Source organism: Rosa chinensis, chromosome 7 (assembly GCF_002994745.2).
Source record: "Rosa chinensis cultivar Old Blush chromosome 7, RchiOBHm-V2, whole genome shotgun sequence".
Classification (NCBI taxonomy): Eukaryota; Viridiplantae; Streptophyta; class Magnoliopsida; order Rosales; family Rosaceae; genus Rosa; species Rosa chinensis.
The window spans coordinates 21,612,761-21,631,918 of NC_037094.1; the positions used below are offsets into that span (position 1 = coordinate 21,612,761).

General features: G+C 37.5%; 2 protein-coding genes and 1 pseudogene across 2 annotated transcripts; 1 reads left to right on the forward strand and 2 right to left on the reverse strand.

Annotated features, from left to right (window-relative positions):
* Positions 1–2,865: 2,865 nt before the first annotated feature.
* On the reverse strand, positions 2,866–3,405 carry LOC112181003 (ethylene-responsive transcription factor ERF039). The gene has a single exon (XM_024319612.2). It carries the CDS (start codon positions 3,403–3,405, stop codon positions 2,866–2,868), a length of 540 nt encoding a protein of 179 aa, XP_024175380.1.
* Positions 3,406–4,805: 1,400 nt separating this feature from the next.
* LOC112175272 lies at positions 4,806–5,186 on the forward strand (annotated as a pseudogene).
* Positions 5,187–14,418: 9,232 nt separating this feature from the next.
* LOC112178797 (peroxisomal acyl-coenzyme A oxidase 1) lies at positions 14,419–18,940 on the reverse strand. Its single transcript, XM_024317016.1, has 14 exons — positions 18,803–18,940; positions 18,454–18,562; positions 18,308–18,369; positions 17,900–18,109; positions 17,590–17,677; positions 17,280–17,442; positions 16,951–17,149; positions 16,654–16,851; positions 16,360–16,491; positions 16,092–16,212; positions 15,772–15,882; positions 15,319–15,388; positions 14,928–15,111; positions 14,419–14,838 (listed from the first exon to the last, which is right to left on the reverse strand). The coding sequence occupies exons 1-14, from the start codon at positions 18,938–18,940 to the stop codon at positions 14,629–14,631; spliced, it is 1,995 nt and encodes a 664-aa protein (XP_024172784.1). The 3' UTR covers positions 14,419–14,628.
* Between the last annotated feature and the right edge of the window lie 218 nt (positions 18,941–19,158).

A 19,158-nucleotide genomic window follows, 5' to 3' on the forward strand; every position in this document is an offset into this window, starting at 1 on the left:
AAGTTTGACATGGGTGTTTATCTCAAAACATCTGGAAACCAATTTATATTTCTGGTACTTTATGTTGATGACATCTTGTTGGCCAGTAGCAACTTAAAGCTACTTAAAGAAACCAAAGCTTTTCTGTCAAAGAATTTTGACATGAAGGATTTAGGTGAGGCATCATATGTACTAGGAATAGAAATTATAAGAGATAGAGCACAAGGTTTGCTAGGTTTATCCCAGCAAAACTATATTGCTAAAATTATGAAAAGATTTGGCATGGAGACTTGTGCATCAAGGGAGGTTCCAATGTCTAAAGGAGATAAGCTCACTAAGAAACAAAGTCCAAAGAATGAAGTGGAAAAGGTGGATATATAGTCTAAGCCTTATGCAAGGCTTATTGGAAGCCTAATGTATGCTCAGGTCTGCACTAGACCTGGTTTATCTTTTGCAGTTGGCATTATTTCCAGATTTCAGTCTAATCCAGGTCATGAACACTGGGTAGCTGGAAAGAAAGTACTCAGGTACTTGCAGAGGACCAAGAACCACATGCTTGTGTATAGACAAGTTGAAGAATTGAAGCTTGTAGGATATATAGACTCAGAGTTTGCAGGAAATTATCATGATTCCAAGAAATCGACTTGTGGATATGTCTTTATGCTTGCAGGAGGGGCTATTGCTTGGAAAACTATGAAACAAACCTTAGTGACAACATCTACAATGCAGGCAGAATTTATTGCAGTGTATGAAGGAATGTGTGAAGGGCTATGGATTAGAAATTTTTTGGTGCAAACTAGGATTTTAAGTCATATTGTTTCTGATGCTCTTGTGATTCATTGTGATAATGAGGCAGCTGTGTTCTTCAGTAAAAACAGTAAAAGATCAAACAATTCAAAACATGTTGATCTTAAGTACTACAATGTTAGAGAGAGAGTCAAGCATGGTGAAATTTCAGTGTTAAGCATTAGCACTGATTCTCAGCTTGCAGATCCCTTCACCAAAGCATTGTCAGTAGCTGCCTTCAAGAGACACATTGAGAATATTGGTGTTTTACCTAGTTTAGGTTCTTGAGTTCAGTGGGAGCCTAATTTAGTTAAGAGCAAATTTTTATGAGTTTTGTATTTTCTGAGTTCTTTGTAATTTTGATAGTTGTATTTTCAGTTCAGTTATTATCACAACTTTATGTATTATTGAATTTTGATTATCAATAAAATTCTCGAGGTATTTCATTTAGGTTGTGTTACTGCAATTTTATTAACATTCTCTGCAACTTTTATTTTGTGTTCTTGATTTACCTAAATGTCAGATGGTCTTGTAACTTCAATGAACATGTTCATTGAGTTTAAAGTACAAGCATTAAGACCATCAGTGTTTTCAATTTTGCTTGAGTTTCATTTTGAAACATTCAGTTGGACCATTTGGGTATATGATGTTCTGGTAATACATGATGTTCATATACTGCATCATTTTGTTTTTAATAGCATATGTGGAATGCAGGAGCTTATGTTAGTAGTCTGGAAGTGCTGCATTTTTGTCAAAGTGTATGCTTTTCCTTGCTCTGCATAAGCTACTGTGTTTTGACCATGTTGAATAGATTTTGAGACTTTTCCTTATTCTGGTGCACACTTCAGTTGGTTGTAAACGAGTTATTGTTATTCAGTTTTGGTTGTCCTTGATAACCAGTGATAGTCCAAGTGGGAGATTGTTAGATCAAAAGTGGACTCATCACAAGTTATCCTAAAGCAACTAGGAAACCATCAAATACATTAAATCGAGTACAACATGGATCTAGAAAAGAATCAACCTAGATATCTAATGTGATAGTGTATTTATCATTGGATTAGGAATCCATTAATTGGACTACAAGAAAGTCCTAAACCGTGATGCATTAGGAATCTAAGATACAAGTCTTGTTCCATAAGGAAAACCTTTATGGGAGGATTCCTAGGACTTGAACTTGTATAAATAAGAGGTTAGGGTCCCTGTTATCACCACCGTCTACAAGCATTGTGTTCTGCCCATTAATTCAGAAGCTACAGTTGGTGAATAGCAGAAGACTTCAACCTCGCCTTCATCTTTTGTTTCTGCAGCTGCTACGATGGCTTCAACTTTGGACGTCAATGGTATGTGTTTTGGTCTTCTGATTGTGGAGTTGAACATGTATTTGTGTGAGCTTCATTGTAAATAAGTTATACACAAAATCCTTCGCAACATTTCTTTCACCTCTTTTATCATGTTGCCTTCAACCTCTTCCGTTAAGTTGCCTTCGATCAATACCTCTTTTATCAAGTCTGTCCCTCATTCTTTGCATTAATTCAGCCGTATACTGTCTAAGAATCTTACCCAAATCGGAAGGTCTAGGGTTTGTATATATATGTAGTCAAATGCATCAATTACTCCCAGTGGATCAAAAAAAAAAAATACACGTCCATTAGTTTATTTTGTAAGCCCATACTCCTAGACATGGAACTCTGCAGTCATATGATATACTTCACTTACAAAAGTGTTGATACTTTTGTAATATATATATATATATATATATATATATATATATATATATCTCTCTCTCTCTCTCTCTCTCGAAAGTAAGAGTACATGAATTCTAAAAAACAAGAGGAGCAATACATGAAAAGGGGTCAGTAACTTTTAGCTTCCTTTCATTATAAGTATCATTTCCATATAGCTAGTACGTAAATCCAATCTGTAGAAACTCAGCATTGAGCGTTCTGCAGTGAACTTGTAGCTTCAGTAGTAAGAGAGTGTTTACCTTGAAGGCCAGAGTTCGAATTCGTCCTCCTTTCACCATCTTGTTCTATCACTCTAGCATTGTACTCCAGAGTCCAAATATGGAATCGCTGAGCTGGTGGTTCAATATATTGCTCTCTAATCCCATAAGAAAGGCTCTTCTATGCTGAAACTTGCATCCACAAGTGAAAAACACTCATGAGTGCTACGATAATTTCCAACGTCTAATAGCAGATCAGGAAGGTTAAAAAACGAGTCATCTTCATTTTTTGATGAAGACGATGAATCTTGAGCCGGTTCGGTTTTGGATTCATGACTGCGGCTGCTGCTGCAGCTAGGGTAGCTAAGAGCAGCAGCTTTAGCTGCAGCAGCTTGAATGTCTTTCGGCAATGAGCTAGCGGCACAAGGAAGTTCCTGAGCTAGCTCAGGGAAGTTGAGATAAGCCGAGCGGCCTTTGATCGTCAGAGCTGCAACGTCGTGAGCTCGAGCTGCCATTTCGGCTGTAGAAAACGTTCCGAGCCATATTCTCGACTTCTTTCTTGGCTCTCTGATTTCTGATACCCATTTTCCCCATTGACGCATTCGAACTCCTCTATACATTGGTTTCTGCTTACAGCCTTCTTCACTCCCATTGCTCACCCTTTTCCGCTCCCCTTTTTGAGTTCTTGCTGATTCCATGTTTTAAAAGAAGAGGGTGGTGATCGCTCTTCTTCGACGAAAAAAGAAGAAACTGCAGTGTAGATTTTATAAGAGAACTAGCAGTTAATGGGACCAAACCATTAAATGATACATAATGCTGTCCCCATGTTGATGTGGGAAATTATAATATGGTCTCGGATTATAGTACACGTGTTAGTCCGGGTTGATATTATTGACTCATATGACTTGTAGTTATTTTTTATTGGTTTGTTAATTTAATTTTTATTTTATTTTTTCACGCCTTACATGGTCCCCACCAAATTCAAGTGATATTATTAACTTGGATCACCACATGGCAGTGCCACGTGATAGTCCAGGACCACAGAATAATTCCTCGATTGATGTTTGAGTTTTTAGCAAAAGTAAAATATATTCAAATTTGTTCATCACTTTTATTTTGTGGTGATATCACCACCCTATTAAAACTTGTCAAGTCATAAAGAATTAATTTAATACTTAAAATATTTTTTTTTTTAATAAAACATCATGATTAATTATTAACACTTGACAATTTTATATTGAGTGGTGATATCACCACCAAAATATTGGTGATGAGCAAATTTGAACCCTTGTTTAAAGGGGTTGAAGAACGTGGATGTTTCTATCACCTACTTCTTCAACTTTTTTTTTTTAATATTTTATTTTACCATTTTTTTTTATTTTTTATCCTGAAGGGCATTATAGACAACTCACTTCTTCATACTGTGTGATGCACATGTTGTTGGTGAATAGAGAAATAATATAGATATTTATGGTAGCTACTTCTTCAATTTATTTTAATATTTTTTAATTTTATCATACTAAATATTTTAGATAGGGAAATTCTATTCATACCTCTAAAATTAACATTTAGACCTCTTTTTTTTTTTCCAAGTGATAATTGACTTTGTCAAATCATGTCAAATTACTTATAAAGACACAAAAGAGGGGGAAAAAAGTCTCTTTTTACCTCCACGAACAATACTTCGTCTTCAATGTGAATAAAATTTTCTCCTCCAATGTAAATCCTAAGATATACATCAAAATGAAAGAAATTGAGGATTCAGTTACTGAGAAAAGCAACATTTTGGAAGTTTTATGTTCTTTTTTTTTTCACTGTCTTGATTACAATGAATCTGTGTATTTGAAAATCAAGATATCTCCAGCTCTGAACGTTTTGCTTTTAGGTCATTGAGATATCTCAGGATATAGACCCATCCTTTTTCATCTCCTACTACATTTACTCGGTGCTACAGCTTTACTCACTGTGTTTTTGACTTCTGATTGCCTTCATATACTCCACCGCTTCTCTTTCTTCCCTGAGAAACCTCGCGCTTCATTGACCAGTAGTTGATATTTAGATTTTCGAGAAAGTGTAAAAACCTACCCATTAATTCAATATGAGTCGGCCAATAGAGGAAGATGGTTCCAATAATGAGGACGAAGAGTTCAATATTGGACCATTTTCTGTCTTGATGATGAATGTCAAAAATAACACTAGGTCCTCATCAATTGTCGTAATAATAGGAAGCTTCTTGGCTGTGTGAGGACTTTTGATAGTCATTGCTCAAAAATAACACCCAGGTCCTCAACAATTGTCGTAATAACAGTAAGCTTTTTGGCTGTGTGAAGATGGTCCTTGAGAATGCTGAGGAGATGTGGACTGAGGTCCCAAAAATTGCCAAGGACAAGAAGAAAGTGCAACCGGTTAACAAAGATAGATTCATCAGCAGGACCTCCGTTGTGATTCTGTGATTATAATTCTTAGGAATCCTAAGTAAGATGTTCTACAACATTTGGAATTCCAAGGATTTGTAGAAATGGTTTTTGACTTTTGTATGAATGGTAGATTGTAAATCCCCTAAAAGTTTCCCAGAAGCAACTGCACCATTATCCAGTATAGTTTGGAAAAATTGCAGTACCAATTACTTATCTAGACTTTTGATTGCCTTCGTAGCATGTAGTATGAATGTCAAACATCATAGTTCAAATTACAACCTAGACTTGGTGCTAGTCTTGTTAGACTTAATTACCCAATGGAATATGTGTGTATCAATGTTGTAGACTTTAGTATCAGAAAGTTGGCATCACAACAATATAACTTCCAGGAACATATTGTGATGCTGTATTCTAAATCATAAGAAAAAGTTTTTATTATTTTTATTAAATGAGGACATTGTGGAAAAATTACAGAGGTGTAGATAACATATTGGTCATTTGTAAAATTAAGTTGGAGGTCTATTAAATGAGGATGTCTAAATATTAATTTTGGAGGTATGAGTAGAACCTCCCTTTTAGATGATGTTATTATGCATTCTCATAAAAAAAAATGATGATATTATTATGGTTTTGTAGGTTTTAGTCTAAAAAATAATTATGGCAATTTAAAATTTGGTGAAATTTTTGACACCAAACTTCTGGACTCCATTTATATATAAACTAGCAATGTGCTTGCGTTTCTTGTGGGTGATGTTGTGATGTTAATGGAAAATAGATCGATTAAAAAGAATGGTGGTTATTTATTTTTTGGACATAAAAAATTGGTGGTTTGGCTATTTTTTTTCAATTTACACATTTATCTATTTATATTATATTTTAGGGGAAATGATCATTTACCCAATTTCAGCTTAAAATTTTCCCACTTGCTCCACTAACAGTTTTTTAACCTCATTTACCCAAAACACTCTAAGAGATTATTTCCTCTTTACCCAATTAATTCTTTTTTTATTCTTTTTATTTATTTTTGGGACTTTTTTGCCCTCTCATTCTTTCTCACTTAGAGAGAAAAGTCATCCTCCACCTTGTTGTGCTCCGGTGACCAGTGGCCGGTCGCGGACTCCGGCGACAGATGACCGGAATCAGGCAAAAGGTGACCGGACTTCGGGGGCTGAATTTATTGCCCCCCAATAATACCCATTAACCATATTATTGCCCCCCAATAACCATATTATTGCCCCCCAATAATCAGATTATTGCCTCTTAGTAATATTATTATTGCCCCCCAATAAAAACATCACTGCCCCCTAATAATATGATTATTGACCCCAGTAATATGATTATTACCCTAATAGAAACATTATTACCTCTTAGTAATATTATTATTGCTCACCCATAGTCACTAATTTTGCGAGCTTCCCGAAACACCCACATCATCATCCATCAATTCATGCATGGGACTATGGGAGAGAGAAATGGTCCAAACTCCATACCCAAAGCTTGAATTTAATTGATGTCAATATTATGGGGGACCCTCCTCTACCGAAAACCAACTGTGCCCATTGAAAACAAGCATTAAAAACACACTGAAGTTTTGTCTGGGTAATTGACGAATCCACCGCTAGCCCGTTGGATCACCATAATTGACTAATATCCAGAGACATCGATCGGAGTTGAGAAGCCATCCTCCAGGAACATCTCGGAAGGAACAGCACAATCAGATCTTTCGATTTGGCACAGAAGATCAAAAACGAAAATGGAGCCTCTGTTAGGCGTTTAGAAATCGTTCTCGATGCAGCCATCCAGACGTCGTTTCGGGGGAAGGAGATGTAGGAGGCCGGCGGTCTGAGGTCGTGGTATGAATCGCCGGAGGTCCGTGTTAGTGAGAGAGAGAGAGAGAGAGAGAGAGAGAGAGAGAGAGAGAGAGAGAGAGAGAGAGAGAGAGAGAGAGAGAGTCCGGGAGGAGAGTGATTATGAGAGGAGAGAGATGATGAGAGGAGAGAGATGATGAGTTTTAATTTGTTTAATGGGGGCAAAATTGTCAATGAATTTTAGATTGGGTAAATGAGGTTAAAAAACTCGTAGTAGAGTAAGTGGACAATTTTTAAGCTAAAAATGGGTAAGTGGTCACAACCCCTATATTTTACTAACTTAATTTGATAATTATGTTATTGAAGGCACTTCAAAATTTGGTGAAGCCTTTTGACACTAAAAAATGGCCTCCATTTATAGAGGTAGAGATATCTATTGATATGAAGGTATCTTTAATTAATAATAAGAAGGAAAAACAAGGTCTTTACGGCAGACGCAGTGCACTGCAAATGCAATTTTATGGTGCAAAAAAAAAGAGCTCATCCAAAGAATTTTGCAAGTTAAGAGAATTCATGAAAGTGACTAATACGTACCAAATATAAAGTTAACTTTAAGCCAAAATACAAAGAGCATTGTTTTACTGTAAAGACAGTTCTCATATACTGATATAGGTTTGCATGAAAGCTACTTAACAAATTATGTGTCATCACTAATTGGAAATCAAATCTCTAGGCTCTAGCTACTATATTGTCTTAGATATGTGATATCCTCAAATTGGCAATCTAATTATGTTTACATTGATCTATAATTTTGAATATATATCAATCAATCAACTTTTCAAAACTCATATATTATGAAATCTGGCGTGTATTTATATCTAAAGCTTCACCAAAGTATAAAACATCCTCCACAAATTAATGATTTCTCAGAACTAAATAATTAAGAATTTTTCATGATTTCCTCATTTTGATTTCATGAAAAACCACAGACCTATGTTACCTACGGGGTTTGCTCTGTTAGGGTTGGGAGAGTGCCGCCTCCGGCCTCTCTGTACCTTCCTCCATCATCGATGGAGTGCTGTTCCGGTACCACTCTCGGGGTCGGTTATATCACGCACGACTTCTGTCGTGCTCATTATCAAGTTGAGGTTCGCATCTCGCCCTGTGACAGTTTCTTCTTCTCAGATCTTCTCTGACCGGGCCGCAGTTCAAAGGGGAGAAGCCACGGCTGCGCTGCTTTCTCTGATCGGGTCTGCATCGAGAGTCGAGGGTCTTCGACCAACTCGGGCACGACTGAAGTCGCCGGCGTGCAACTTTGGTTTGGTGGCGGTGTGGCTGAGTGAGGGGATCTGCTAGGTCTCGGCCCAGTTTCCTGGTGCGCTGGAGCTGCATTTGGAGCGGAGCAGAGATTGGACTCTGGGCGGGATCCGCGTTCCGGTTGGTGGTATTGGTGGCGGAGATCGGCGTCGAGTTGGTGGGGCTGGGATGCTCCTTCTCCGACAAAGGGCAATGGAGCAGAGATCGAGGCCGTGGTCAAGGAAGGGATGGGTGCCAAGAGAGATTTTGGGTGCCCAAAGCAGGTTATGGATTTGGGCCTTTGCTCTGTTGGACAGCCCAAGTAGGGTTTTGGGTTGGGTCTTCATTATTAGGGCTTTGCAACTAGTGTATGAGCCCATTGCTGTTTGGGCTCGCATTTGGGATCCAGGAGACTTTTTATAGACCCTAAATTGTTATGAATTTTGGATCTGCTTCTTTGGTTACTTAGTAGGAGATTGCTCTCTATTCGGTGTATTTTTTTTTTTTGCATGGAGTAGGCAAGGTCGGTCACACTACCGTCGGTTATCTTAATAGAACGTTACCCTCTATTCGACATATATCTTTGCATGGAAGTATGCTCGGCCATACTATTGGTACCGTTTTACATAGCCCGGATTATGTCTGGTGCTTCATCAAATGCGTAATTGCATCCCTTAATACCCTTGTTAGGTATTATTTCTGATGCATTGCTGCATCGAGTATTGTTCTTGTTATTTTATATTTTGCTGTAGTTTCTACATCTATAAGTTGTGATTTTTTTTTTATGATTATTATTAATAAAGTGGTTGACTAATCCTCTAAAAAAAATGATTTCCTCATTTTGTTGACTTTTACTCTGCTAGGATTTTCTCTCTAGCCAAAAAACTATCGAGATTACGCAGCTTTGGCGGAGGAGATAGTGGTGAGCTAGGATGGGGGCGAAGATGTGATCCATGACCCATTTTTTTTACTTGTGTTGCTAGCTACTATCCAAGAAATGGGTGTTCGTACTATCATTCTCGGCGACAATCTTCTGGGTGTGGCAGCTGAAGGAGAAGGTCATGATCCGTGAAGAGGAGGGAGAGATCTTTGTGCTCCATTTCAAGGAGCAAGAGGTGAAGTACCACATCCTCTATAGTGGACCTTGGTTTTACAGCAACCCGTTGCTCCTGCTAGCGGATTAATAGATATGCTGTTGCAGGTTCTGCTGCACTTCCTCAAAGTTTGGGTTGCGGTGAAGGGATTGCGTGTTGCCATGCGCAAAGAACGAGCTCTGAACTGTATGCAGAACGTGATTGGGAGCTTTATTAAGGTTGATCAGCCTGCGCTGCAGAGGAAGGATTTTGTTCAACAAACCCGGCTAATCCATGATGTGCGGCAGCGGATATGGGCTTAGTGAGTGTTCCGTTTCTCATCGGAACTTTCGGTGGAGTTGGATTTTCGATATGAGAAGTGCCATGGCATCTCCAGGAACTTTGGCTTCTTCTATCATGGTGGAGCGAGCTGAGACAGGGGGCTGGTGTTGGTTCTGGTTTGTAGGTAGTGGCGAATTCACTGTCGACAGAAGTGGAGGCACTCGTGAATTCCGGGATGGCTAGGGCAATTTTGGGACTTCCGGGGCCGGTGACGGTGGTTGATCGTGGTCCACATCCGTTGGTGGAGGCAGAGGCGGAGGCAAGACTAGTTCAGTCCTCTGTTTCTTCTATTTTTTCTGCATTGAACCCTAGTTTCAAACTAGGGTTGACTGCTGGATTGGGGACCAGTGGGCCACGCTGGTCTGCTGGGCAGGCTGATGGGCTCAATGATTTTGGGCTTTTTTCTGGTGGAGGGCTCCAAGCTAGGGCTTTGGGTGCAAATGATTTTGAGTAGTGTTACATTATGATTGTAATAAATTCTATTGAACTTTAATCTATAAAGTTATTTCCTTGATTAAAAAAAAGTATAAAACATCCAAAACACAATTTTGTTTAGTAATATTCAGTCGGTCGTCCATCATATGAAACTTAAAATATATGAAGTTATGTATAATTAGACTGAATTATACATAACTTCATATATAAGTAAAGGTTTTCCATTATCTTCGAACCGTGTTCCTTGTGGTTTGATAACATCCAAGAATGTATTAAGGATGTGTTGCATTATGATTGTAATCAATTCTATTGAATTTTAATCTATTCAATTATTTCCTTGTTAAAAAAAAAAGTCTAAGACTTCCAAAACACAATTTTGTTTAGTAATCAGTCGTCTGTCATATCAATCGTAAAATTTTGTACTTATAAATGAGAAACTTATAACATAAGATTGACTTATAACATTAGATTGAATTATACATAACTTCATATATTAGTAAAGGTTTTCATTATCTCTAGAGTTTGAGCTCTATTGTCACATACAAGTCTTGTGGTGTTCATCAGGCCAACAAAGTCTTCTCCCTCTTCCTCATATTTCAAACTTGAAGTAAAATGTTTTTCATATTCTGCATGAATCATATAATATTCATATTAATTCTTGTCGAGCATTTAGTTTCATCAATGCTTAATAATTGGATCAGGAGACCAGCTAGATCGGCTTTGTAGTGTCGGTGCAAGTTTAAGCGCTATTGGTGCGTACAAGTCGGATCTGTCAGCTGGTACTGATCCAATTGCTTGGGATTTAATTAATTTGTGAAACAATGTTATTCATATTTACAATGACAAAGATCGTTATTACATTAAAAATTGTGTTTTGATAATATAAACATGAACGATTTAAGATTGACTAACTTGATTCGACTATTAATTTTATTATAGTGCAGTACCTTAAAGATAATTAACATGCGATGAAACTTTGCAGAAGTTATCAACTCATGGAAAGCTGAAAACCTCACCTTCCGATTACTAAAACGTGAACCAAAAGGGGTTTCACATGCTACTTTGCGGAACATATAATGTGTAAGTGTGGTTCGAGAGAGCATGGTCGTCAGATAATAATAGTTGGACACGTTACTGTACAGAACCCATGATGTGTACGTGTGGTTTGAGAAAGGATGATCGTTAGATTACCATACTTTCGCAAACTACTTTGTGGAACACATGATGTGTATGTATTGTTCGGAAAAGAACTAATGGCCGTCAAATCACAATATTGGCCAAAATGAAAGTTGTCAACACGTACGATCCGAACAGACGGATAGTGACCTAACCGTTGTCTTTAAGTAGTACTTTCTCTTTTCCTTTTGTTTTCTTCGTTGGACAAACGGTAATTTACAGAAACCACACGCCATAGAAAATGACTGAACGTTAAACAGTCAAACTTCAGAAATCAATTCTTTGACAAAAAACAAAAGAAAGAAAGAAAGAAAGAAAAGAAAAGACACTTCACAAACTAATTCAAACAAAGAGGATGTAGTCTGCATCTCGACCAAAAAATGAAAAAGAAGGATTTCGACCTGTCCCTCCTTTAAATTTTTGTCTTTTGGGTAAAAAATATAAGGGCATTTAGAATGTTTAGATCATCAAACTTTAAAGACTTGCAATGTGTGTGCGCGCGCAAGCAAGTCAGGGACGGAATCAGAAATTAGATTTGAAGTGGGCTAAATTTACCTTACGCTGGCAAGAAAAATTATCCTTATAAATTTAGCAAAGTCTACTTTGTTTTGATGGAATATCTCAATTGTATAACACTTGCTAAAATATCATCCACAAAATGCATTTTGTTACTCAAATCTAACAATAGAAAATTGAAACAATTGAAAGTTAAATATTCAATGTCAACACAAATTCAACTACTTAAGTTGGGCTCTTTGGTTACCTAAAGCATAAAATTCATCGATAACCAAATTTGAATCAATAATATTAACAATTAATATCTCTCTCAATATGCACTGTCATTAAATCTGCAAGAAAATCATCACTCATCTTGATTCGAAGTCGTTTCTTAATGAGCTTCATGGCTGAAAATGCTATCTCTGTTGTAGCCGTAGAAACAGGAAGAGTCATCACTAGACGGACTAGTCTCTCAATAAAAAAGAATGGTGTCCTTGTGTTAACAAATTCTTGACATAACTTCGAAAGGGTGTATAAATCTTGAAATTCTGAGTTCAGAGAATTGGTACTCAAAATGCTCCAACTAGTCTCTTAGATCATTCAAATTAGGCACATCATGAGGATAGAATTTCTCAGCCAAACAACATACTTTGTCAACATCAGATGACTGAAAATCAAATCGAAGATCCAATGCAGAACTAAGAACCAAGAGTTCCCTTGTCTGCTCATTGAATCTACTGTTTCGTTCCATCAATTGAAAATCAATTATGGCATTGAATATTTCAACATAATAATAATGCTCAATAGTGACACAATTTTGTTGTTGAGAAAGATCAATTATCTGTTTAGTTCCAGCTCGATCTGTTTTAAACCACACACCATATTCAAACGTGTTTGTAATGGAGCAGATATTGTTGAAAGATCGATTACATTTGCCAGCAAGTTAATTAGTTCTTGCAGGTTTGCTGTAACTGTGAGTTTGGCTCGTGGCAAGACGTTGGTCGAGTAGCTATGACATAAAGCTAGATCAAGGAATCGAGTATAAGATAACATGCCGCCTTACATATGGGTTAAACAAAATTTGGCTGCAAGTTATTTTGTCAAACAACCATTAACTTGCAGGTGGTCCACTGTGAGATAAAGATAGAGTACGAAGAATCGGAGATGTATATAGGTAGCAGCTGTAGTTCAATATATGGAATATATGAGCTCAGCTAAGCATGTGGTTAATGATGGGCATGTCCTGGCAAGCGAGGCTAACGATGGGAGGGAGACAGCTGAAGAATTGGTGGTTGAGATGGTGCACTCATTTAAATAATAGAGCAAGCTAGCTGCTGCGGCATTGCAGACATTTTTGGCGCTGGTTATGGGGGACCATTTGAATTATATAGTTTAAGAGACAAATTAGACAAAGACATAAGGATCGACAGTTCGTATCAGGCTAGGGCACAGCTGATTCAATAGTTAATTTACATCATCAGGATGGTGACTTGCATGCGCAGGAGTAAGTTTCATGTATGATTGTAAATATTTCTGGAGTTATATTCGTTGCTGGAAGTGCCAGTTGATGATTAGAGAGAGACCAATTCCCTTAAGGAAGTCGGCACAGTGTCGACATCATCAATTTGATACTCACACAAGGTATCTCAATAATCGGAATCGTTGATTTTTTAAATTTCTGTTTGATATTTAACCCTGCAAAATTCAGCAATGTTGGTGAAAGATCAACGTTTCCAAGTGTTAAAATATAGTGTGATTATCAAATTGATGATGTTCCCACTTTTCTAAGTGTGGAACTCTTAGCAAAGAAGCCCTATATGTAGAGACCCTAGAAAGATTTTTACTATTTTTCACTATTATGTAACCTAATTCAACTATTCAAACCATTCATTCTCTAAATTTTTTATTCAAGAGTCGTGTCTATACAAAATCAATCAAATCCAAAATTATTAGCTAGGTCATAAAAAATGTGTAAATAAATATACTCTTGTTAGATAAAATTGAAATGAACATGATGCTAATCAAACCTAATTCAATGATCCGAACCACTCATTCTTTTATGATCTAATTAGAATAACCTGAGATTCATAATCATTTGGTCATCAAATATGGTGCTAATAAAATGGTTCGATGTTTTCCGATTTGACTAATTTTTTTAAAGAATTTATGCGTATATATAATTAGAGAATGAATTTTTTATTGACATTTCTACTAAAAAAAAAATATACAAAATGAGTAGTTCAGCTTGTTGGGTAGACGCTAAATATACCATGGTGAGCAAATTTCTACTAATAAAACTCACATATACATGTGTATGTGTGCGTGTTTATTGGGTCCGAAAATAGTTAGGTACAAACGTCAATATGCCATGTCATATGTATCCAAAGAAAAGAAGAGGAGGCCCAAGGGAAGAGTCGGACTCATCGCCTCAACCTCCAATCTCATTTGTACCAAAATCCCAACTGGCCCAGACCGCCCAGTATACAGTACACAGGCTTTCGCCAGTTCATGGAAACCGATTCCCTCCAACATAAACCACAGTGCCATGGCCTTCTTAACCACTGAAAGTCTGAAACTACCATTATGTTCAGTCCTAGACTGTGACGCGTAAAATGGACTCATTCTAACTCTAACCATACTGGACAGTGAGAATTGCAGAACAGAAGGGCCACGAATAGTCCGTACTTAACTTAATTAATAGCTTTTATAAACGATCTACCATATCCTGTTTACATCATCCCAGTTCTTTTTATCATTCTAATCAAGTAATATATATATATATATGTCTCCGTGACATAAATTTCACAATTTCCCTTCGGGCAACAAATAGCTGCTAGCTTTATTGGCAACAATACAATCACAACCACATTTTATAATCATAGCCTTGCATTTCGGAGCTGTTGCTTCAGCAAAGGTTGGATGTACTCGCGATAGCCCTCTGGCACAACCGTGTCATTCAGAGGATCCTTCCAGGCCTCCTCATAAAGTTTCGCGTACACATTACCGTCATATCGGCCAAGAATTGAGCTAAGGTAGTGGTCAGTGTAATTAAATGCATCAACAAGGGCAATGGCATTGGGGCGGACCTAGAATAAATAATGACACAATAATCAGATGACAGCAGCCTTCAAAGAATGAACAAGTAGATCTTACAAGAATGCTGCAGAGGGTAAACCTGGGAATATAGAGATCTAAGCTGATCGTTGGCAAGTGAAGCTTGTTTGGCTGTGATACTTCCAGTGGAGAGAAAATCACCCAGATGTTTGTGAACAAGAAATAAAGCATATACATTACAGAGGATCTGCAACTGTTCTTTCACTCCCTTCCCGGGTATGTCTTGTTGCAGTTTCTCAATGAACCTATCATGAAAGGTAAACTTATAAACAAGATGATCAAATTGTACAATAACTGGTCTTAAGATTTTAATTCCTCCCAGTGGTGCCCAACTCATCCAACAAATAGTGCTTCATAACGAACACCTTTATACAGGGAGGAGTCAAACCCAAGGAAATGTGTGGATTTCAAAACTCTACTAGAATAACATGACAGAAAGGAATGAGCTATACTTGGAAACAACAATCAATTGGCAATGAGCAACTGCTGCATCCACCAAATTAGGCGATAGTTCCGCAAAGCCTGCAGTAGAAAAACATGAAAATTATCAAATACTTCATAATGTGATGGCATTAGTTCAAGAAATATGAATGACCAAGGAACTTTTTTAAAGTAATATATAGTTCTAAATACAAAGTTAAAAAGAAATATAGAAGCACCTAACTGAAGTCGCACCAAGGGAAAAAAAATTGAAAATAAATGATACTACCTGTGATAGTATTCTCTTTGGACACTTTGATGAAAATTCTTCTTTTACTCATTAACAATATATGTGAAATAAAAATAAAAATAAAAATTAAAAAAAAATAAATAAATAAATAAAAATAATAATAATAATAATAATAATAAAATATAAAAAAACACGCACACACACACAACAAAGAGCCAAAAGGACACAAACCCACCCTCTTCTGGATTTGCAAACTTGCTAAGGTCTTTTGCACAGGCAACAGACATTCTCATAGCCCTTGCTTCAAATGCCTCCAGTATTACACTAGGCTTCAACCAATCCTCAGCTGCATGACATTGAAATACAAAGTAAGCAATAAAAGCATGTAGTTGAACTCTTTAAGGTATTCAAAAGGTATAGCCAACCATTATGTATATATGCATATCAGTGTAGCAGAAATTATCCTTTGACAATGTAAAATTTGGTAACCCTGTATTTGACAAATAGAAAGAGGAAACCAGCAACTTATAGATTACATGATTTACGATACTGAACCTTTCTGAACATTAGAACGAGATTGGAGCAACTGTTCTGCACGCCCCATATAGGAAGTTGTTCCAACGGGTTTTTTACCAGACGGTAGCTGAGAAACAGTCTTCATCAGAAACCTTGCAACCTGAAGACATTTTTCAGCAATTCAGCACACATAATCAAATATTAACAGAACCTGTTGGATCTGATTCAACCCAAAGCAAATTCCATGCAGTAACCCGTAAGGGTCCAGTCAAAAACAAGTAAGATCTCGGATTCTCAAGCCACAGACCTGCAGAAGTAGAACAATATTGTCTCCTTCATATGTACATGCCGGGATATAAACAGCAAATAACTCGGGGAGCCCACTGCTAGAAAGATAACCATGACCACCACATAATTTCCGGCATTCTTCAATGGCATCCTGCCAAAAGAACAGGGAAAAAAATTAAATAAATAAACAAGACTTATATGCTGTCTATGGTATGGGAAGGGATATCTTTGTTGTGTATGAGCTCAACCGACCTCCCAAAAAAAAAAAAAAGGGGAAAACGGAGAGGAGGCAAGGGCAGGAATAATCACATACAGCAGTTGCTGAAGTAGTCAATGACTTTAAACCCGCAGTGCATGCATGAGCCTCAGGCAATGTAGAAAAATCATTTGCTTGCAGTTTTTGTGTTACGTCCGTATATAGCCATTTCAACCACTCACCAACAAATCTGAAAGCATAGGCGGAAGCCAGCAAAGGGAATAGTCTACTTTGTTGAGTCTTGTAATCAATCACCTTAAAAACATGAACCAAAAGCACTGGATACATCATGTTCGGAACAAACAAAGAAACTGACATCTCTAAATTCACGAAGAGGATAAGTTTAGATCATACCTGTGTCTCAACACCACTATCATTTGAACCAAATTGTCGACGAACAGCACTATACCTAGTAGCAATACATACTGCTCGTGACAATGCAGAGGAAGCATCAGCCACAATTGTTTGTCGAACAAAAACCATAGTTCCATAAAGTAGTTGCCTTGGAACGTTGGATAGAACAACTTTTCCTTCTCTTGTAACCTGTGAGACTCTGGGACATTCGGAAGAATTATCAGAATGACCGTCCTATCTACCCATGCAAGTCCCTAAGTAAATGTGCAGCTAAAAATTTTAAACATCAGAACATCATCCCATCTGTACACTCAATGAGAAGTACATACCTCATCAACATTTGATCCCTTGGGATGCGCACATGATCAAATCTTAGGACACCATTGTCCATGGAGTTGTATGCACCACTTCCAAATTTCATTCCGATATCTCCAACAGTTACGCCTGGAAGAGGCAAGTGATCATCCAAGCTCCGAAGTTGGACGATGAAACCTAAAAGTGAAGATATTTACATGGCTAAACCATTAGTCATTCACTTTATAATAGAACTTGCAAAAATGTATGCTTAGTACATGGTTAAACCATTAGCCATTCACTTTATAATAGAACTTGCAAAAAAAATGTATGCTTAGTAATTACCGTTCACTCCATGGTCTTGACCATCAGTAATAAGACGCGCAAAAACAACAGCGTGAGTCGAAACTTTTCCCAAACCACCAGGCCACCACTACTCACAACAATGAAGGAAAAGCAATAAGAACCTTATCTAGATATTTTGACCATGGAGAATAAAAAAGAATGCCACATCATGCTTGAGATATGTAGAAAAAATGCAAAAAGGATCAAAGAACAACTTGCTGCCACAAGTTTGTTACTATTGATACTAAAGCATTACTAAAAACCACAAGAAATAAAAGACTAGAAAAACAGTACTATCAAAATTGCTTACTTTGCTAGAGGTCAGTGTAGGGCTATTAATAACAAACTCGTCTGTCTTTGGATCAAAAGTTGCAGTGGTCTCAAGCCCTTGGACATTGGAGCCATGGCCAAGTTCAGTCTGTGCATAGCAGCCAATTATTTGCATCTTGTATGCGATCGGCAACCACTTCTTTTGCTGCTCCTCGGTACCTGATCCTTTAATAACAGGTATAAACATTCCCTGAAGAGAAAATCAACTTCATCAGACAAACTAAAATCTAAGCATCTGAATTTCTAAATTACTAAATCCTAGAAGAATATGCACAAAGCTTATCATACAAGAAAGACACTAACTCTACAAACAAGTGATCATCTCATATAAGACATGGAAATGCAGCAAACTAGAACACGCTACGCCTATAAAAAGAACTGAGCTTACCCAGTGAAGATCCATATATGAAGGTTGATCGATAAAAAACCTTAACCTGGATGCCTCTTCTTCTGCAATAACAGTAGCATACTCGAATCATTCAACCACAGACAAGTAAACAATAATCCAAATCCGTAAAATATTGTGAAACCTACCAGTGAGTTTAAGCTCGTTGATCCGCTTCCAGACATGAGCTGCCTTTCTTAGAGTGTCTTTAAACAAGTCCTTCCTACTCAGCATAGCCCTATTATCCTTCTTAAACACCTAACAACAAAACAAAAACAATTAAAATAAAAAAAAAAATCCACAATTGCATTAGCCCGCCCTCTAAATTTTTCCCAATTCCAATCACCATAAGCTAAAGCACTAACTCATAACAAAGCCATGAGCTTTAAACAATAGATTTACAAAAACAAAAGCTTGGGTTAGACCCATTTCAGCTAAGAACTGAAAGACTGGAACTTGACTTGAAAATTGTGAAAATTTCGATCAGATTTGGATTACCGGATCGCTGGCGACGAGGCGGCCAATTCGATCGGAGACGTCCAAGGCGTGGCGGGAGCCGGCCCAGACGACCTTCATCTGGTCCACATCGAACTGGGTCTTGCTCCTTTCGAGAGCCAAATGATCCACACCCTCCATTGTTCACCTTCGTCTCAACCAAAACAAAAAGAAAAAAAAAGAGTGTGAATTTGACAAAGGAGCAGTCTGGTTTTGTAAGAAGAGTAAGGTGGATTTGGAGAGGAAGGCAATAAGTAGCGGTCGGTGAACGACGACTAAGAGTAATTATAATGGTTTCTAAAAGGAGGTCTACTTTGAATCATGGATAAGCTAGGACGACTTGGCTTCGTGTTTCCCAA